Genomic DNA, 22,501 nt, shown 5'->3' on the forward strand with positions numbered 1-22,501 from the left:
TTTTCTCTTCAGCATGTCTGATCGCTGTTAAACCTGCCCATTGACTTTTGAATTCTAATTATTATGTCTTTTTTTTTGTTAAGTCTAGAAGGGTTTTTTTTTTTAATTCTTTAAAAAAAATTTCTTTTAACATTTATTTATTTTTGAGAGACAGAGAGACAGAGTGTGAGTGGGGGGAGGGGCACAGAGAGAGGGAGACACAGAATCCGAAGCAGGCTCCAGGCTCTGAGCTGTCAGCAAAGATCCTGACACAGGACTCGAACTCACAAACCGTGAGATCATGCCCTGAGCTGAAGTCAGATGCTTAGACGACTGAGCCACCCAGGCACCCTTGAATAATTTTTTAAGTCTGCCTATTCATTTTTGGCAGAACTTTGCTCTTTATTTATATTTTCAATCTTTTATTGCTTTAAATATATTAAACATATTTATAATCTATGACTGGTAATTCCAATTTCAATGTCTTTAAGAGTTTGATTCCATTGTCTTTCCCTGCTAATTCTTGTTTAAGAATAATTCTTGGAACTTTCTCTGTGTAAATTTTTGGGGTCTGGATTAAGTTGGTGTCTTAGTCCATTTGAACTGACAAAATACCATAAATTGGGTTGCTTAAACAAAACATTTATTCCTCACAGTTCTGGAAGCTGGGAGGTCTAAAGTCAAGGTGCCAGCAGATTGTGTCTGGTGAGGGCCCATTTCTTGGTTCTCAGAGCACTTTCATTTCACTGTGTCCCTGTGTAAGAGGCTGTTTTTAGGGTCCTTTTTTTTTTTTTTTTAATAAGGGCACTAATCTCATTCATGAGTGCTCCACCCTCATGACGTAATCAAAGACCCTATCTCCAAATACTGTTACGTTGGGAATTAAGTTTAAGCATAAAATTTGGGGGAGACACAAATATTCAGTCTATAGCAGTTGGTTTTCTCTAGAGGTGATTTGGTTTACCTTTGCCAGCTGGCTGGAGGCACCACCAACCTGAAACCACTTTAAATTATGTGCTTGAGTTTCAGACAAAGCCAGGTAGAGCAGATTATTGCCTTTGGTTTAAAAAAAAAAATCTTGGGGCACCTGGGTGGCTCAGTCGGTTGGGCGTCCGACTTCAGCTCAGGTCATGATCTCACTGTCCATGAGTTCGAGCCCCATGTCGGGCTCTGTGCTGACAGCTCAGAGCCTGGAGCCTGCTTCTGATTCTGTGTCTCCCTCTCTCTGGCCCTCCCCCACTCACACTCTGTCTCACTCTCTCTCTCAAAAATAAATAAACTTTTTAAAAAAATAAAAAAAAATCTCAGAGGCGATATCTCCTCTTTCATTCTATGCTGAGGATGATTACAGGTAATTTTCTTTTGTTGTCTTCTGGTAAAAGACAGTAAGAAAAGATCTAGGGGATCCTGACCTATGTGTGGAGTCTCTCATTGGATTCCTCATCTTGGTAGGATTTGGCCTTTGTCTCCTTTTTCCATGCTTCATGAGACCATGACAACTAAAACTCAAGTACCTCTGCTAATCTATTTTACTAGTTCCTAGCTTCTGAGTAATCCTAATCTGAATGCTGGTTCATTAATAAATTTTCTATTTTTTAAAAAATATTTAAAAGCATTTTAAGTTGTTTTAGTTGTTTTCAGTGGGAGAGTTGAACAGGGAATCTGGTTTACTACTGTCAGACATGGAAGTCTACAGATTGATTTTCTTTGCTACTTTTTATTCTGAAACATTCTAAATTTCTAGCAAATGTAAAAGAATAATACGTGAATAGTATAGTACAAGAATAAGAATAAGAATAAGAGATATGTCTTCACCTAGATCTAATTGCTAATATTTAGTTTATATTTCTCTCCTTTCTCTGTCTTTTGCTGAACCATTTGAATATAAGGTGCAGAAGTGATGAACCATTTGAATATAAGTCGCAGAAGTGATGTTTTTTTATCCTTGAGTATTTCAGCTTGCATATCCTAAAAATAAAAAAAAAATTCTCCTATGTAACCATAATTCCATGTCACCTCTAGGAAAATTGACAGTAAATCTCTAATATTATGTAATATATTATCTACATTCAAATTTCCCCAATTGCTTCTAAAATGTGTGTCTCTCTTATTTATGCCAGGTCTTCCTGCATCCTGTTATGCAGATGTTCCCTGGAATGTTCTTGTACTTCTGCAATAAGTTGTTTCAGACTTTACTCTCCATCTGAATATTCAGAAAGAGGTTCCCTCTCCTTTATTTTGTGGGGGATTTCATAAACCCTGTGATGAAATGTTTTCTGTTGGCTTATTCAATAAAGAGAAGATATCCATCTGGATTCAATGTTTACTGAAAAATAAAATAAAATGTGTATCTCTCTCCCTTTCTTTTTCTTTCTCTCCCTCCCTCTCTGACTTAGGACTCCATAAAGATTCATGTACCTTTTTTTGATTGGTTTGTTTTTCATGACAATGATGTTTATGAAGAGTCTGGGCTGTCTTACAGAATGTCTGAGATTCTGGTTTTGTTTCAAAGTACTCCTTTAAAAATATAAACAAATGAAGTTGTTCTCAAGTTTAAAATCGTCCTCTGGCTATTATAACATTTAGAAAATAAAACCCAAACTCGTTATCCTGGCTTACAGAGGTCTACATGATCTGGTGTGACTTCACTTTGTATGTTCTTCTCTACCTCACCTTCATTTAAGCCATAGTGGTCTTTTTCCAGTTTCCCAGACAAAGCTTGCCCTCACAGGGCTTTGCATTAGCTGTTCCCTCTCCCTAATATTCTCTTCCCTGAGCTTTACTTGAAAGTTGGCTCCTTATAATTAAAGTCTTGATTTGAATACCATCTTCCTAAAGTGGACTTTCTTTCTACCTTGACCCTCAATGCAGTCTTTCAGTCACTCATTCTCACATCACCCTATTTTGAATTCTCTGCTTGGTACCTGTCACAACCTGATATTTTTCTCATTATTTATTTTTATTGAGCTCCATGAAAGCAGGGGCTGTGCTTGGTCTTGCTCATTACTATATTCCCAGCACCTACACCAGTTCCTGACACATAGCAGAAACTTAATAAATACTTGCTATATACTGTAATGAATAAGCTGAAAGCCGAGGGCTGAAAAGTACCCAGCCATTTAAAGGGCCGGAGGGGAAAAATCTTGGCAGGGGCAACTGCCAGGGAGAAGGCCCTGAGAGAACCCTGAGGCTTGGTCTATTCTAGGGATGGAGAATCGCTTCTCGGCCTTTTGGCTAAGATCAAGTGTATTCTAGGGATGGAGGAATGACCTGTGTATTTGGAGGGAAGTAAGCTAGGAGAGAGAAATACAGGAGAGGGGAGAGGTGAGTAGGGCAAGATGACCGAGAGCTTTGTGGGCCCTGATAGGGAATTTAGATTTTATTTTAAATCAAATGAGAAATTGAAATGAATGTAATCTAAATGAAAACTAAAAGTTTCTAATAGGAGAGTGACATAATCTGAGTTATGCCTTTTAAAAGATAATTTAAAAACTAATTTAACTTGAGTAAGATGGAGATAACTAATACCAGTGATAGAAAGTCATATGTGTAAGAGAAGATCTGCAGGCGGGAAATAATGATTTATTTTTGGACATGTTGAATTTGACATAAGGCATTTCCTTTGTGGTTTTCCTATCAACACCCAAAAAAGAATTTATGAGTAAGATGGTATTATAATACCTACCTCTGAAATGTTACAGCCATCTAATTCAGTTGTTATTTATAAGTACCTGATATTAAAGGTAGTTGTCGATAATAAGTACCATATAGTAAGCAGTCGGACACTATGTTAACTCCTTAACAAAACTTAACTCACTGAAGCATCACAACCACCCTTATATTACAACAGGATTTCTTTCCCGTGTTTTACAGCTGAGGAAACTAACGCTAAAGAAGGATAGGGAACTCGTTTAAGGTCAATCAGCCTGTAATTGGCAGAGATGGAACTCAAATCCAGGTCTAGTCTGATGCCAAGGCTGTTATTTTAACCAATTTGCAGCAATACATTCCCAGCAAGAGAAATGCTGCTTGGATCACTGGTTATGGCCATCATTCAGAGAGATACTGAAAGTGGGGATTTCTCTAACACCTCTTTAAGCTTGCAGAAACATGTAAATTTCATTTTGGTGGAGAAATAATCTAATTAAATTCATCTGATTCTTCAGCCCAGAGAGACTTGCTATTTTTGTGAAAAACTGAGACCAGTTTTTTGGTTAAACTTGACGTGGAGAGGAGGTGCACGGAAATAAAACTACTCTTCCCAGTGTGTTTGGAATGCATTGGCCTGAAACTGAGTAGACTGCCACCCAGTTTTCCTGGGAACCGGCAACTCTGCAGTCAATACAAGTTTGCTTTCCTAACAGATGGAAACGCCAGAATTGTGACAGGCCCGCAAGAACTGAGGCTGCCTTGTTCGACTTTGACACGGGTCCCTCTGTTCCTGTCACAGAGCCCTCTTTTTTCTTAAATATCCCGCATATGCCGCTTGGGAAACTCATTCTCCAGGCCGTCGGAGCTTTAAGCGCAGATCGCATTGGTTCTCGGCGCCCACCCTCTCTGAACATTTTGCTGGGAGATATTTATCGCTCCACCCTTCAGCGTCTGAAGAAGAAATAATAGTGCAGTTTCAACTTGACGGTTGAGGATAGGCCCCGGAGCGGCAGGGGGCCAAGACCCCAAAGTCTCCCAGTTCCCCTCCCGCACGCCCGTCCGGAACCCCAGAGGCAAAAACGCCGTCGCCCGCCCCGCCCCTCCTCCCCCACGCCGGCCATTGGCGGGTCCGAAAGACGCGGGGCGTTGTCGGTTTGAATGGGAGAGGCGAGCTGGGGCGCAGGCGCAGAGGAGGGAGCGGCGGAGGCCGGGCGGTGTTGCGGGACCCCTGGACAGGGGAAGGAGGCGAGGGGGGCGAGGAGAGCCGCAGGAGCTCTGGCTCACGTGACCCGCAGCGAGCTGGGGCGGGGGCCGCGCGCCTGCCTGCCGCGGTGCCCTTGCCTGGTGAGGCGCCCGCGGCGCGCGGACTCGCCTGGGGGAGGGGCCACAGCCACCCGTCCTTCGCCCCAGGCGGCCGCTGCCGCAGCTCAGTGGCGTCCGCCGCGCTCCCGGGACTCGCCGGCCCGCGGGAGGTGAGTTCTGAGGCGTCTGAGGGCGCCTCGCGGAAGGAACTGACGGGGAGGGTCGGGTGTGTGCGGCACGGTGGGGTAGGGGGTGGGTTCAGGGTCCGGGGTCCCGGGGCCGTCCGCTTTGTTCGGGGTGGTCGGCGGGGACAGGCGCTGCCAGGGACCCGAGTGAAGAAACCAGAAACGGGATGCGGAGTAGCTGGCTGATGTGCGAGGTGCTTTCTTGTTGAGAGATTTTTTAAGTTTTTTCAAGTTTAAGAGCTTTGTTCCCTTTTTAAAATAAAAAGTATGATAGGGTACAGCGACTCCTCACGCATTCTGAGTGTAACAAACAGTGGCTTAAAACCCCGAACGCCTGTGGAATTAACCCGAGGCAGACAGCATTCACTTGTAGTCTTGCGCTTGCCGACTGAAGCCGGCAGTGTTTGTCGGACACCTGCGTCTCCTTCGTTTTCAGTTCGCGAATTCTGGGCACAGACTTGTCGAATTACCGTAGAAATTGGTAGTTGCTGCGGAAAGTTTTCGCAAGCAGAGAATGTTGAGAAAGCCCTTACCGAAAATCTATAAAAAACCTACGAAGAGTAAAAAGTGGAAAATCTATACTTTCCTTGTTTAAATGGTAACTAGTTAGATCGTGTTAACTAGTAGCATTTGAACTCCGCTCAAGAAAACGAGTAAGGGTGGCAATTTTATTTGCTTTCATGCATAATTTAAGCCTGCCACAGAGTTAAGCGGAGTAGGTTCTTGGCTTTCCTTTCTGCCGGCTTGTGTTGGAAGCTCTCGTGGTGTGTGTGTGGGGTTAATGTACCAGCCCAGCTGAATTTTCAGGCTGCCACTTTAGGAGGGTGCGCGAAGATTTCCGGTCTGATAACCACCGCTGTGATTACCTCAGATAAAAACCACTTTTGCTAGGGTTGTCCCTGTTGGAGAAACAGCTTTAGTTGATTTTTCTGCTGCCTCCTTCTAAACAAAGGACGATCGCAGTTGGTTGACCCGGGCGGGTGTGAGAAGAGAGAGGGCTCGGGACGAGGGCAGTCTCGGACCTCCTCTGCTTTACACCTTACCATGGATTCATTCAGGCAAGCTCTTTCTTTAGGCTGTTATTTATAATATAAGCAGTGGAGCAGATACAAAGTAAAAAGTTGTACGATATTGCTGTAGAATCATTTCCCCCCAAATCTGCTTTGGCTAGATCAGCAGTTTAGCTGTATTTTCTAATGTTATTAAGTCAGGCATGAAGTGTTACAAATATTATATTTTAATATAAATTCCAGACTTGGTGCTAGGCTAATTACAACGAAGATAGCCTGTAGTGATTTTGTAAATGGCTTGTACTTAAGCATAGAATATGTCTGAGATTTACCCAAACAGTAAAATTTTGTAATTTTCTGGAATTCAAAAACCTGATGCGGATTTAGATTAGTCTAATAGTAGACATTTAAAAAAATGTCATCTATCATTACTACTATACTTTATACTTTTGTTAAGTTCCAGAGCCAGGCACTGGGTTAGGTACTTTATAAATCCTATCTCTCATCATCACAACACATGTTGCATCAAGTGTCATTATGCCCAAACCAACTCTGAGAGTTTAACTAGCTCAATATCACATAACTAATAAGTCACTGTGCTAGGATTCAAACTGTGGCCTGATCCCAGAGCCCTCGCTGTGTTGCTTCTGTGCGATTGTTTAAATCTCCTCCAGATCTCTGGATTCCATTTGTAGGGACATAATTCACTTTTAAGATGCCTTTAGGTGTTGTGTGTTGGTAACCATGCAGAAATATTTCAGTCCTCCTTTTAGGACAACTGTCTTCCTTTTAGGACCTTTTAAATCATGTAACACTTTCAATATCCTTTAATCATCTATTTTATAAAGACAGTAAAAAATTGAGTAAAACTTTTCTGAGGTATTTACATGAATATGAATTTACTCTTTACTGTGGAGCAGATATGTGTTAAGGCCCAGTTTTCTCACTATGCTAGGATTCTTTGCCACTTCATGGTTCTTCACAGGCAAGAAATCAAAAGTTTGTTGACCATCAATTATGTGCAAAGCAATTTGGTTGGTGTTTGTTGTGAGATGACAAGAGAAAATTTCCTGTTCAGTAGTTGCTTCTGGAATTTTTCCAAAACTTTTCTTTAAAGTTTATTTATTTTATTTTGAGAGAAAGAGCAATCAGGGGAGGGGCAAAGAGAGAAGGGGAGAGAGTCCCAAGCAGCCTCCCTGCTGTCAGCACAGAGAGCCCCATGAGGTGCTCGAACTCACCGTGGCATCTTGACCTGAGCTGAAACCAAGAGTTGGATGCTCAACTGACTGAGCCACCCAGGTACTCCTGGAATTTTTTTTTTTTTTTAATATTTATTCATTTCTGAGAGAGAGGGTGTGAGTGGGGGAGGGGCAGAGAGAGAGAGAGATCAGAGGATCTGAAGCAGGCTCTGAGCTGACAGCTGTGGGCCTGAAGCAGGGTTTGAACTCAGGAACCATGAGATCATGACCTGAGCTGAAGTTGGATGCTCAACCAACTGAGCCATCCAGGTGCCCGCTTCTAGAATTTTTTGAAGTATCTATCTTCTTTCTCCATGTTCTACCGTATGCATTGCTGCCAGTTTATCTTACTAACACAGACCCAACTTTGTTATTCCTTTGTTGAAAAAATTACAGGGTTAAATACAAGGCCACATATATATTCACAGCCCCTAATACTTTAATGTCTATTTATTTTTGAGAGAGAGAGTGGGGGGGGGGGGCAGAGAGAGAGAAACAGACAGACACACACACACACACACACACAAAGTCTGAAGCAGGTGCCAGACTCTGAGCTGTCAGCACAGAGCCTGATGCAGGGCTTGAACTCAGGAAACTGTGAGATCATGAGGTACACTTTAGTACCTTCTTAGACTTGTCTTTTCCTACTCCTAATCCAGTGTGCTTGTCCTGGGCACACATTCTGTGCATTCCTACCTCCTTGCTTTTGCTTGAGTCATTTCCCTGTGACTGGAATGCCTTTCCTCCATTTGCCTCACAAGGGTCCACCCATCCTTTAAGGTGCAATGTGGATTCCTTGCTTCCAAAAAGCTTTCCCTGGTCCTTTTTATTTAGAATCATTCCAGGAGCACCCAGGTGGTTCAGTTGGTTATGCGTAGGACTCTTGGTTCCACTCAGGTCATGATCTCACAGTTCAGTGAGGTTGAGCCCTGTGTTGGGCTCTGTGCTAACAGGGCAGAGCCTGCTTGGAATTCAGTCTCCTTCTCTCTCTCTCTTCCCTTCCCCCCATTCTCTGTCTCTCTCAAAATAGATAAACCTAGAAAAAAAAAATTAGAATCATTCTTACCATATCTCATAGCATTACTGAATTGACTAAGCACATTGAAAAAAAACTTATTTTTATTTATTTTAATTGAAATCCAAGTTAATTAACATACAGTGTAATAATGATTTCAGGAATAGAATTTAGTGATTCATCACATATATAACATCCAGTGCTCATCCCATGAATAATCATATTTTTTCACAGGATAGTGATAACATTTGGAAGAAGATAAAGTTATATTTTCCTATAAAGAATTCTAAATTCAAACTGTCTAGGGACCCTTATAGACATTTTTAACCATTGTGCGTTTGGGATTTATTTCTACTTAAAAATTTATTTGAAACCAGTTATGCCTCTTTAAAGTCCTTCTGCTAAGAGAACTAGTTTGTTGTCACTTAACTCTAGAACAATGCCTAATACAAAGGACCACTTCTGTTCACTACTCAGTTTTTCATATATGTATTGATTTAAGCTGATGACTCACCAACACAGATAGTACTAAATAGCTATAAGTCAATATTCTCTGGTAACTTGGTAACGAGTTTTTCTGTGAGTTGTGTTCTCCTTGTTCTATCTCTTCTGTCTCTCTCTCTCTCTTTCTCTCTTTTTTTTGGGGGGGGGGGTGGCACAGCAGTGTCTTCAAAAGCTGTATTTTTAATTTGTTTCTTTGAGCTCCAATTAACTGCATCATGGTTGTCCAAAATTTATATAAGCCCGAAAAAAGAAAAACGCCTAAATAAACTTATTTATTTATTTATTTATTTATTTATTCATTCATTCATTCATTCATTCATTAACAAAAAGATTACAGATCAGAAAGGGCAAGAACTAATATATATACACTTAAGGGTTTTGTTTTCTTTTGGTAGAAATTGGGCTTAGTGTAAATTGTCAGTGTTTTTGGATTGCAGACATATTCTTGTGATCTCTTGGTCTTTTAACCTGAGTAGTCATTTGGAAAGCACTGAATATATAATTGGGAATGATGAAAATTTAGAATGTGTTTTTTTCCCTCAGTCCTTACAATGTCTTTTGTAACTTTGGTATTGTAATACTTCTATGAATCCCATTTTTATGTGTTTATAACAGTTAACTATAAATCATTTTTCTTATGTGTCTAATTGAAACTCAGAAGATTGTTAATTTTCTAATAGATTAAAAGGACTATATTTAACATTGTTTTGTAGGAGAGAAAATTAACATTATTTGCAAACTCTGGGCTTTAGTTTGATGAGAAAACCGAGTAATAGGGAGAAAAATACTAATTTTATCTAACGAACATACCTATTCCTTTACCTATATTTTTAAATATAAAGTCTTGTTGGAGCAGTACTTGTGATTCAGTAACTGCTTTGCAGGGAAAAAAGGAAACCAAGATTAGGGATGTTACATAAAAGTAATCTGTCTTTTGTCCTTGAAATTTTTAAACAACTATTTCATCCTCTTGAATTATTGTAATCACTGAGGATTGTAATTACAAAACAGCAGTTTTAATGATTGGTGTAGTGATTGGCATAATTCAGATTGACTCCATGTATAGTATAAAAATGGAGCCCCTTTCTAGTTTATCACCCCCCAGAAAAATCTTCAATATTCTTCCTGATTTATCATGGCCTGCCAAACCAAAGACACTGAGTTTGCTCATGCAATAATTATTATATCCATAGTGCTCTGTGTGGAGACTTTTGGAAACTGCTGTTGACCTATAAACATTCAGCATTTCTCATATAAGTAGATGCATACTTGGTCCTTTCTCGCTGTTTAACAACAATGCTAAGATGAAGGTTTGAAATATTCAAATCTTTTTCTTCTTCTACATTACATTTTCTTTTAGTATTTATCTAATTTGAAATTTCATATATATTTGTATTTGGTTATCCAGGGATAATTCATTGGAGTCTTTGAGTATAAATTTTCCCCATCAAAAAAGGAAGATTATGCGTAGTTTAGTTGTTTAGAGTGGTGAGCTTTTAGTTGTAAACATTGAAAACATGAAAAGGAATTCTTACTGTATATCATTAAAATTGTTTAGGTTATAGTACTCTGAAATGGTTGCATTTGTTGTTTTGACATTTCTAAAGGCCATAGCTCTGGATATATGTATACACACACGTATATCCAGATTTTTTTTTTTTTTTTTTTTTTTTTTTTTTTAGAGAGAGTGTGAGCTTGACTGCGGGAGAGGCACAGAGCAAGAATCCCAAGCAGGTTCTGCACGGTCAGCAAAGAGCCCGATATGGGGCTTGAACTCACAAACTGTGAGATCACGACCTGAGCCAAAATCCAGAATCAGATGCTTAACTGGCTGAGCCACCCAGACGCCCTTGGATCATAATATATTTTTTAACCTGCCAAGAATAAAAATGAGAATGTTGCCTGGGTGGCTCAGTCGGTTAAGCATCTGACTCTTGGTTTCGGCTCAGGTCATGATCTCGCTGTTGGTGAGTTTGAGCCCCACATCTGGCTCTGTGCTGACAGCATAGAGCCTGCTTGGGATTCTCTCTCTCCCCCTGTCCCTTCCTTCCCTGCTTGTGCACACGTGCTGTCTGTCTGTCTGTCTCTCTCTCTCTCTCAAAATAAACCAATAAACTTAAATAAATAAATAAGTTTGAAATAGTGCCTTTAGTTTGCATAGATTTGCTATCTTTCACAATGACCTTGAGGATTAATTTCAAATACGCTTGGAAAGCCTTCTGACTGGTGGTATACCTTTTTAAGATTTATTTGGAATCTAGAACCATTAATCTGTTCTTTGAATTTTATTCTATTTATTTAGCTGATTGATAGTCACAAACAGCTCATTAGAAAGTTACGCTGTTACATAGTAGTTACACTGTTAGCTATGCTTGTTTTCTAAACTAACTTGGCCTACTGTCTCACAGACTAACATTGATTGTTGCAGATTTAAAAATTTACAATAAATTAAGACTTAGCCTTAATTGGAGTATGTATTTAGGATTATGTATTTGCTTAAGGAAAATTTTACTCATACAGTTTTACAGCATAATCTGTGGTAAATTTGCATTTCTCCAGAATGATAGAGAATAGAATGATTTGCTTAACTAAGCACTGTGATTATTTATTTTATTAACTTGGGATCTTGTAAAGTAATTTACATTTGCTATATATGACAATTATCAGTTGATACTAAAACCATGTTCAACACTATACATAGATTATATATGGATACACAGGTATAATTTTGAGTTAACTTTAGTTCAGAGTATTATGTAAAAATTTGGTTATAGTATTGGTTTAGAGATTGAGTATGTTGAAAAAAGAATCAGAACTTTTATACATTGCTTTAATTTTTATTTCATTGCACTTTCTCTTTAATTTTGCCGCTGACTTATTGCAGGATTAACATTTAGATCTCATTGGTACTTTAACAGTTTTTAATGTAAGTTGTGCAAAAATTCAGTAATGTCGGTCACTCAGTTCTACTTTTTACCCTTCTGATTCTTTCCCATTTACCAAATTTTATATGATTTCAAATTATCTCGTTTGATATCTTTATTTTTTCCAGCTATTATTTGTGAATATAGCACTTTACCAAGTACAAGTTTAAAAGAAGTATTACACTTTTCCCTCCTCAAAGTCTAAGATTCCATTTTCTCACCTTGGAAGTATCCCTCTTGCAATCCGATTTGTCATTCACTGTGCAATGCTACTGTTCCATCTACCTTGAAAATTGGAAATATTGTCGTGCTCTTTGTTACTGCTTGACCTTTACTTCTCGTATCTAATCAGTGGCCATTGTTTTTCATTTTTCTTTAGGTATTCCTAGCTAGATTACCTAATCAAGTACCCAGCCATTCTAGGGTTTGACTTCCCTTGCTTTAGGCACTAATTTCCCATGTCAGTCATGTATTCTCATGTCAAAATAATTTTTCTTGCTTTTATTTTGTTCCCTCAGCACCTGCCACACTAAAACCAAGCTCTGAACTTTTCTCTCTATTGGACTTTATTTTGGCATTCTTTTTTTTATTACCCCCATTATTACTGTGATGTGTATTTGTTATAACCTGTACCCTTAAGTCTAATATAAAAGAACTTCATTTTAAGTGTGTTCTTGATTCTTTGTCCATATTTATCCCTGCCCAAATTGTTAAAGGGCTACTGTATCTGACTTGAAACATTACAATTGAAAGGGATTTGGAGAATTTGACTGTTGCTCCTTACAGGGAATTATTAGGATAAAAAGTTTAAAGAATTTAGATTATCTAACCAGGAGGCAAAAAAAGTAAGTTATATTTATTGTCTGATGAGTGTTACCAGTTTATAGAGATACTTAAAGAATCAGACCAGAGGTTATCGGCATTTAAGTTGGATAGTTTGAATAAATTGAAAGAAAGGACAAATGATAATACATGTAACTGTGTACTATGTTTCCCCATTGCTTAGTTTGCAAATATTTTACTGTTGATGGAGTAAAGTAAGGATAGGATTTATTGTTTACTCTGATTACATACCTTGGACAGTGCCTAGAAGTCCACCTAGCTGTGTAATGGGAGTCTGCCTATTTTGACTTCCTAATCAGGTAATTAAAAGTGAGGCTGGGGCGCCTGGGTGGCTCAGTTGGTTGAGCATCCGGCTTCGGCTCAGGTCAGGATCTCGCGGTCCCTGAGTTCAAACCCCGCGTCGGGCTCTGTGCTGACATCTCGGAGCCTGGAGCCTGGAGCCTGCTTCTTGTTCTGCGTTTCCCTCTCTCTGCCCCTCTCCTGCTCGTGCTCTGCCTCTCTCTCGCCCTCTCAAAAATAAATAAATATTTTTTTTTAATTAAAAAAAAATTGAGGCAATCAGAATTATATACTAGCTTATCTTTCAATATGCTTTTGTCAATTTCTAGCATATAGAAAAAAATATATATCTTTCTCTTTATTTCTGTATGGTCAGACCAAAAGATGCTGAGGGTTTTTGTTAGCAGTGAGGTTTTAGGAGCATTGTTTTTTAAAACCTGGGAGATACTACTAAGCACATATAATATGTTCCTTGTAAAGTATTAGTTGTAAGTCTTAATGGAGATTGGAGGTTAAATTTGATGACTTCTTAATATTTCAAACCTATAATTTCCATTCCATTTCCTGGTCCTGTCATTAAATTTTCTTATCCTAATGAACATAATTTAATATTTATTACAGATTTTATTACTGTCACACTGGTAATATATAAACTGTGTGTTAAATATGAAGTGGGTTAACTCTTTGTAATGTGGAGCATAAATGAACACATTGTTACTAAATCAGAGAGTTCTTGCAGAATTAATCATTGAATCAAGAATTGTTCAGTGAATAATTATAAGATAAGAAATGCTACTTTATTATGGAGATTGTAAATGAAAGAGTGACTTCTTTGGGTATACATTTCTTTTGGGAATAGTAAAACCATGTTATAAATTGTCCATACAGAAATGGTGAATAGCATTCTATCTTCTTGCTTGTTTTAATTATTTTTAAAATGTTTCTCTATGCAGTCTTAAATAAGGTATTTCACAATTCCATTTATTTACATTTGTTAATTTGACCACATGTATCCATTTTAATAAGTATGAAGTTAATATAGTTTTAATGATTGCTAAAATTTGGAATTTCATAATCTGGATAAAATAACATTCCAATTAAGTTATAACTTAATTCAAAATTTAATTTATTCTAGTACTTCACCTTCTGCCCCATTTTATAAATAACAGCCTAAATAGCCTAAACCGCAATGTGGATAGGGGAAGACCTTTTGGTTGACAGTTTAGCTGTTGTGTAATCTAGATGTACATTGAAGCTATTGCTGTTAATATCTACACTAATAGTGTTAATAGAGTTTTATTATTAAGGAGGCACAATGGAATTCTGAACAAAAGAAAAAGAGGTTTGTTGGATTAATAGCTGCTACCCTGTCTTTTCATCATTTCTTAAGACACTTCCTTTTGCTGGCCAAGGGAAGGATAAGAGGAATAATATTTTGTGTTTTTTATGTGTCAAACTGGTTATTAATATGAAAACATCATTTCCTCTGGGAAGCTTGTCAATATTCCCAAAGCTAGTCCTTTCCACCTTCTACCTCCTTCCTCCTCAGGAATCCTTACTGCTCTGTTTCCTACTAACCTCTCTCAAACCGTACTTGATTAACAAAGCAGTGGGTATGTGTGATTTAGAGTCTAGTTTATGTTATAGTTGAAATATTTATTCATTTATTTTTAAAAGTTTATTTTTGAGAGAGACAGAGACAGCCTGAATGGGGGAGGGGCAGAGAGAGAGGGAGAGAGAGAATCCCAAGCAGGCTCTGCACTCTTCAGCACAGAGCCCAATGCAAGGGTCAGACTCCTAACCGACAGAGCCACCCAGGCATCCCTAGTTGAAATATTTAAAAGGATGATGTGCAAAAGGAATTAGGCTTATTGGATGGAGCAGAAGGGAAAAAATAGGTAGAAATGGAAAGATTATTCAAACTATGGAACAACTTTCTAAAAGGACTATTCAAAATTAGGATTAGCTGCCTTAAGACTTTTCCGGGAATGAGGTAGTAAAATGTTAGACTAATTTACCTATAGTGTTGTTTATAACATTGAGATTCCAGGACTTAATAATTGTGTTTGTGTGTGTGTGCGTGTGTGTTTATAAATTACATCTATTTATATATACACATACATATATCTTCTTTGTTTCTGTCAGTTGTTACCTTAGAAGTTATAGTTTATATCTGATGTTCTGTAGTTTCTCTGTGATAGATCTGGGTATGGGATTCATTTTTATTTATCCTGTTTAGGACTTAGTGTGCTTTATCAATCTGCTAATTCAAATCTGTCTTCAATTCTGAAAAATTCTCTTTATCACTGAAGATTTTGCCTTTACTTTTCTTTGTTTTTTCCATCTAGTACTATAATTAGACCTCTGTCAGAGCCTCTCATTTTGTCTTCCTGTTCTCTGAACTGCTCTTCAGTGTTTTTTTGTCTCTTTAATCTATTTGTGAATGTCAGGATAATTTCTTCAGCTATCCTTCTAGTTCACTCATTCTCTCTTTTGCTTATCTGCTGTAGTTTTTAACCAGTACATTGAGTTATTACTACCAATGTTCATAACAGTACTTTAGTAGTAGCAAAAAATCCAAAAATTACAATCCAAATGCCCATCAGTAGCAGAATAAAAACGTATTTGGTCCACAGCAGTAAAAATATGCAAACTGTAGTTATGTGCAACAAGATGAATCTCAGAAACATAATGTTAAGTAAAACCACATAAAACTAAATGATATGATTTTTAGGCCTATATAAGCATTGTACTAAAGTTATAAAGACAAGAAAGGAATAATGAACAAAATTCAGTTTAGAAATCACCCTAGAGGGGAAAGGAAGATGTGATGGGTTAGATTGAGGCACCCAGGAGACTTCAAAGGCAGTGATAATATAGTTGTTTTTCTTAAATTGGGTGGTGTTATATAAATGTTATGTTATTCTACTATACACATATTTTCTAAATTTCTTTTGTACTTAATAGTAATAAAAACATTTTAAAGATCTTAAAAAGTAAAAATAGAATATGCTCTGAGAACAAATGAATACAAATATAATCTAATGATCAGCACAAATATAGTGAAGAAATAAATTTAAAGTTTGGATTTGACTTGTTCGAATAATTACCAATTTTTCATTTAACTTGTTACAATAGCAATTTTTAAAAGCTTGAAGTATCATAATTTTGTTTTTAGATACTCCAACACATTCTCCTAAATTTGTGTATAAATAGAAAATAATACATAAAATTATCGTATTTTAGGATGATTTAAAAAATTAAAGTACAGGCCTCAGATGAATCTCATCTATTCATTCACATCCTTATTTAGAAGCTGTGTGATGACAGTTAAGCCCTCTCCTGTTTTTCTCCCATGATTGACATGACAGCAGTCTGTGTGATTATGTACGGCTTGGAATTACTTTAGGTTATTGTTTGAAAATAGGACTTCAAGCAAAGCATCTTGTATTCCTTTTGCAGAAATGTTGCTGAAGTGCTGCTGAAAGGGCCAAAGATGCAAGGATTTGGGACACATTTTGAACCTTTAAGCTGTCTGACATTGACCTCCTTTCATTATTAATAAAGAAGAAGCAGGAGCTTAGGATGTATTAACACCAACTCATTAATATACTAACTGGACAATGTTCTGCAACAATTCTACATTGTAAAGAACTGGATTGGCTGAAAATAAAATAATTTCATATTTTACTCAGCTTATAATATGACTCGATGGAGGAAAATTTGATAAGCATGAGGGAAGACCATTCTTTTCATGTTCGTTACAGGTAAGACCACTACTTTCTTAGTGGGTGACTTTTAATCCTTATTAAACATGTATTTCACTCTGATCATTTCAAATTTAAATTTGAATATATTCAAATTATACTAGCTGTAGTTAGTATCTCCTATAAACTATATTTTCTTTTTGTTGTGGTAAGATTTTATATCCTTTCTATGGGAAAATAGTGGTAGAGATCAATTATATATTATCATTTATTAACATTTTTTGGAAGAATTTATGAATAGTTACTTTATATTTTGTAACTTATAATACAGGTATAAAAATGAAATCTGTTTCTAAATGTTTGAGGTAAAAGCTGGATTTGTAATAGGACCATATGTGAATGACCTAATTTTTTTGTTTCAGTTTTTGGTGGTGATCTTTTATGAGTGAACTTTTAAAAAAGTCAGTAACGGAATGGATGGGTACTTTCTTAACATGATAAACTAATAGGTTAATATTTAATGATAAAATATTAGTGACATTTTGGATACATTTAGGAGCAAAGCAATGATATCTTCATTTTTATTTTAAAATTTCTGTTTATTTTTGAGAGGGAGAGAAAGAGCACAAAGTGTGAGCAGGGGAGGGGCAGAGAGGTGGGGGGGTGGACAGAGGATCTGAAGCAGGCTCTGCAGTGACAGCAGAGAGCCCAATGTGGGGCTCAAACTCATGAACTGTGAGATCGTGACCTGAGCTGAAGGCAGATGCTTAACTGACTGAGCCACCCATGTGCCCCCATCATTATTTAACTTTTATTCTAGAAGTTCTGGTCATTGCACTAAACTATATAATGAATATAAACATAAATATTAGAATGAAAGGCATGTAACCATTAGTAAGGTGATTAGAATACTAATAGATTCTTTAACATAAATGTCATAAGCTAATAGTAAATAAAACTTGTAGCAGTGAGGATTATTCAGCATATCTACTAAGTTGAAGGTGTTGGTTGCCAAATCCTAGATATCTTACCACACATTTAAGAAATAGATGTATTGTACTTTGGAGCAGATTTGTGTTAGGGCATGGTGCCGAGGAAGTCTGTATAGTCTGTAATATGAGGGTATTTCTATTAAAAATAAAAAAGTTTTAGGGGCAGTTGGGTGGCTCAGTTGGTTAAGTGTCTGACTTCAGCTCAGATCATGATCTCACAGTTCGTGAGTTCAAGCCCCATGTCGGGCTCTGTGCTGACAACACAGAGCCTGGAGCCCACTTCGAGTTCTGTGTCTCTCCCTCTCTCTCTGCCCCTCCCCTGCGCACGCGCGCGGTCACGTGCTCTCTCTCTCTCTCTCTCTCTCAAAAATAAACATTAAAAAAATTTATAAAAATAAAAAAGTTTTGAATAAAGAAATGGGGGACATTCAACATAATTAAAATGAGCTTTTAATATAACTCTACCCTTTTGGGCATGGTTCCAGAAGTTTGGGAGTTATCTTACATGCTTTTTTCTGCTTCTCACTCTCTGTATCCAGTGTGAAGTCATGTCAGTTTTATCTCCTAAATGTTGCTCAGAATTATCTACCCCATCTGTATCCTCCCTATCACTGTTGTGGTTTAGGCCCCCTTCATCTTCCTCTAGACTCACTCCATTCTCCATTCTCACCTCTTAGAAGCCATCTTTTTAATTTGCCACTAGGGGGCTCAGTCTAAAAACACAGAGCTAACTGTGCAAATTCTGCTTAATCACTGGTGCCTCCTAGTCACCTATAGGGCAGAGCCAAGCTTAACATAGTATACAATATCTTCTTTTTTCTAGCTTCTGTGTATTCCTTTGTTCTTACTTTCTTCCAGTCCTAGCCTTGCACTTTGAGCTCTGGTTTCCTATACATATCTTGCTGTTCCGTGTCTCTGTGCCTTTGCTCATGATGCACTCTATGACTTGAATTATCTACTCTTGGAAACCACTTCTAAATGCCATAGTTTGGCTATGTGCCCTCCGTTTGCTCCCATAACATGCTTTGCATATCTCTTTCTTTGCATCAACTATATTAAAATTCATTTGATCTGTTTATAAGTTTGTGTCCTCTTTGGCCTCCCTTTGACCATTAACTTCCTTAGGGCAGCCATGATGCTAAGCATGTTATCTGACTCATAGTGCACGTGTGATGGAATGTATATTGAACTTCATTGGACATAACTATCAGTTGAACCTAGTGAGTAAGATTTCGTCTTGCTAAACATTTTCAAAAGTGGTATACTTCTTAATACTGTGTAAGAGCAGCAGGTAAGGAGGAGTGGATTATACATCTACCTATGGGAAAGTTAGATTTGTCCTTTTTCTATGATACAGCATAGGTCAGACATAGTTGTGTATTGGTATAGGACTTCACCAAACGAAACTTTAAACACTGTAACTATTTTTAGTAAGAATATGCCATGGGGGACTTGGGTGGCTCAGCCAGTTAAACATCCAACTTGATCTCAGCTCAGGTCTTAATCTCAAGGTCATGAGATTAGGCTTAAACAAAAACAGAAACAAACAAACAAAAAACCAAATCCCAATATGCCAAACAAAGCTTTAGCGTCTTCAGTGCTTTGGGATCAGTGTTCTGTATATTGATATATATTCTGTATATTGGATTATTGTATAATTGCAGGTAATACTTTTTATCCTTTATGTTAGGACTCATGGCCTGGTATAAGTTATTACTCTGCTCTGGTAAACAGGTAACATATATTGTTTTATCCTTCTTGTTCTTTCATTTTGGAAGTCTTCATCCATCCCTGGAGAACATTCTGTGACACAATGAGTTTATAATTTTGAAATAGAATAATTCTTTAGACACTAAGGTACCTCCTGAGAGAGATTAGAATACTTTATGAAATATTTTGTGACCTATTTATGAAGATAGAGAGAAATGGAGACTGATAGTAAAATGAAGTTAGTTTCTAAGCTTTAAAACAGCATATATATGATGGGGGTGTCTGGGTGGCTCAGTCGGTTAAGTGGCCAACTTCGGTTCAGGTCATGATCTCACAGTTTATGAGTTCAAGCCCCACGTCGGGCTCTGTGCTGACAGCCTCTGTGCTGACAGGCCTAGAGCCTGCTTCAAATTCTGTGCCTCTATCGCCCTCTGCCCCTCGCCCACTCATGCTGTCTCTAAAAAATAAACAAAAAAAATGTTTTAACAGTATATGATTGTTTTTAAAGTAATTATAATTAGTTTTCGTAGGCATGATAGTATTAATTTTTTTTGAAAATGACTCTTTTAGAGATACATACTAAAATATTTACAAATGAAATCATATGCTTTCTGGAATTTACTTTAAAAGAATCTAGGGTTAGAGAGTGAGGATGGAAATAGAGATGAAACACACTGGTAATATTATATATTGGTAATTGTTGATGTTGAAAGATGGATGTATCAGGTTCATTAGTAAACCAGTTTCTCTGTATTTCTTTGGAAAATGTCTTTGTTCCTACTTCAGTAACTTTCATATTGTAAAAATTAGACTATTGCACACAATTTGTAAAGGAATACAGTTTTGGTGTTGAATTCTTTAATTTTGCTAGGTAAATGTAGTGGTTAATATTCTTTCCTGAAGAGTATTTGAAGAATATTGAGTTTGAGGTAATGTTAGTGGAAAGAGCATTGGATTTAGAGACAAAGACAGGATTTCATTTCTCAGCTTTGCAGTCCTGTGATCTTAATAGGTCACTCCACCTGTCTGAGCATCAATTTCCTCTTCTGTAGTAATACCTCTACAGTAATTCTCAAGAAGGTTATTTTGAGAATTTAACTTAATATACAGTAAAATCACTTTTAAAACTAAGTTACCAATCAAAACTTAAATCTAAATCAAGGTAAATTTATACTACTTTCCCTTTCGCAAGTAAACTAGAATAGATATATGTGGTAAACAGAATGGATGAAAATTGTTTGTGGGAGGTAGGATTGGTAATGGAAAAGATCCATGCCCAATTAGAGCACATGGAAGGTGGAACGAAGGTCTGTAAAGAGATTTGACAGCTATAGAAGACAGCACAGTGGAGAAGATGCAGAACACTCTTGTATTGAAGCCTGAGACCTCAATCCCATTGTTTATTCTTAAATAGTATGTAAACCTTTTGAGGGTAGGGTCAAATTTGAACATAATCTGTATGAAATCTTTTTAAATGATGTAGCATTGAGGTTTTAATCCTCTCTTGTTTTCATTGATATACTATGAACACAAGAAACTAAAATTAAGAAGGTAAAGGAAAAATCTAGCGTGGAAGAAAAGTGAATAGTAATAATAATTAAAAATATAAAAATTAAATTGAAATGACATGGGGTTGTGCAAAAAATGAGGAATTATAACTATAATTATAACATTTTGGCAAAATGAAAACATTTCAGTTAAGTATAGTAGTACTGTGCTTATTTGTAGTTATTAGGAATGTACTTTCTTTGATTCTACAACTAGTTAGGCCATTAGGAAGAATAAAAGAAACTTTGTATGTGGGATGTATTTTAATGGAGGTATTTTCCCAGTTTGTCTTCTACTCTGAGTGTGTTCTTTGTTTCCAACCCAGCTGGTAAACAAATGAAGTAATTCTATTCTCTCATAGAGACAGAGAGGATATGAAATTACTTTCTCTCTTACTATTTAATGATCTTCTAAAAAATTTATAAGCCAACCTGCCTTGACTGTTATGCAATTAGATATATTTGATTTTAGGTGTTGGAGATTTTGCCAAAATGTTGACTTCTTTTCTAATAAAACATACCAGAGCTATAATATATCTCAGAATTAATCATTACTAGAGAGTTGAGGACTTTATTTTGGGAATTACTGAAATAACTTTTCCAAGGTAGTTTCTCTTATAGGACATTCTTACTTCATGGACTTCAGAGACAGCTGAGCAGCCAGCAGGGTTCCAGTTTGCTGTCACTGTTTCTAATGAAATTATCTAAAATGTCTTTTTAAAAATTTGTAGCTATAAATTCAGTCTGCAGCTAAATTTTGTTACATACATAATTTGGATTGATGGTTCCGGTAAAACGTTGTGTAAGTTTCAAACCAGAAAGTCAAATATTTGTGGTGAAGATGTTTATTTGAAGAAGACACTTCTCTGGTTTATATGGATATAGGCAAACATGTTGTAAACTTCCAATTTTTACATGTCTTATCTATGAATAGCCAGTTCTGCCTTGTCCCTAATTTCCTGGCCAGCCAGCTAATCATCCTGAACTGATGGTGCTGCTGTATGTAACTGTTTCTCTACTTCTCCTTCAGTGAAATCATGTGCCATTATTAGTATTCAATTGTACAGTGGCGTGTAATTTTCCTTAACACTCTGTTGATGGACATTTAAGGTGCGTGTGTGTGTGTGTGTGTGTGTGTGTGTGTGTGTGTGTGTTTGCTGCTGTGAATGTCCTTTCACATATATATTCTTGAATTTGTGTACATATAACTTTAAGATCAATTCCTACCAGTGAAATTGCTCAATATATAATTTTCTTACATAATTAGAATCATGCTTAAGTTAAAAATTTTTAATAGAAAAAGTATTTTATATGTAAAAATATCATTTCCAATTTTTTTTTCCTATGGTAATTCTTGAAAGTTCAGTGGTTTCAGTATTCAGACAAATAAAGACACCTAGTTTAGGTAGCCAGTCTAGCAAAAGAATCCTTTAAGAAAATCACATTTTTTACATAGTAGTCTTTGTACTGCCTCATTTCTCTTCATACACAAAATACAGCAATCACCTCATAAAACCTCAAAAATAATCTTTTTCTTTATGAAGTCCCTAATTTTCAAAAATACAGTTTTTTTAAATATTTAATTTTGACAGAGACAGAGATGGAGCATGAGTGG

At 37.0% G+C, this 22,501-nt stretch overlaps 1 protein-coding gene across 2 annotated transcripts in view; it reads left to right on the forward strand.

Annotated features, from left to right (window-relative positions):
* Positions 1–16,608: 16,608 nt before the first annotated feature.
* GPSM2 (G protein signaling modulator 2) overlaps positions 16,609–22,501 on the forward strand; it is a 35,052-nt gene continuing 29,159 nt past the window's right edge. For both annotated transcript variants that reach the window (XM_015534987.2, XM_042998101.1), the window contains exon 1: positions 16,609–16,697. In XM_015534987.2, the coding sequence (XP_015390473.1) occupies positions 16,642–16,697 (56 nt within the window). In that variant the 5' untranslated portion in view covers positions 16,609–16,641. The remainder of the gene's footprint in view (positions 16,698–22,501) is intronic.

Source organism: Panthera tigris, chromosome C1 (assembly GCF_018350195.1).
Source record: "Panthera tigris isolate Pti1 chromosome C1, P.tigris_Pti1_mat1.1, whole genome shotgun sequence".
In the NCBI taxonomy this organism is placed as follows: Eukaryota; Metazoa; Chordata; class Mammalia; order Carnivora; family Felidae; genus Panthera; species Panthera tigris.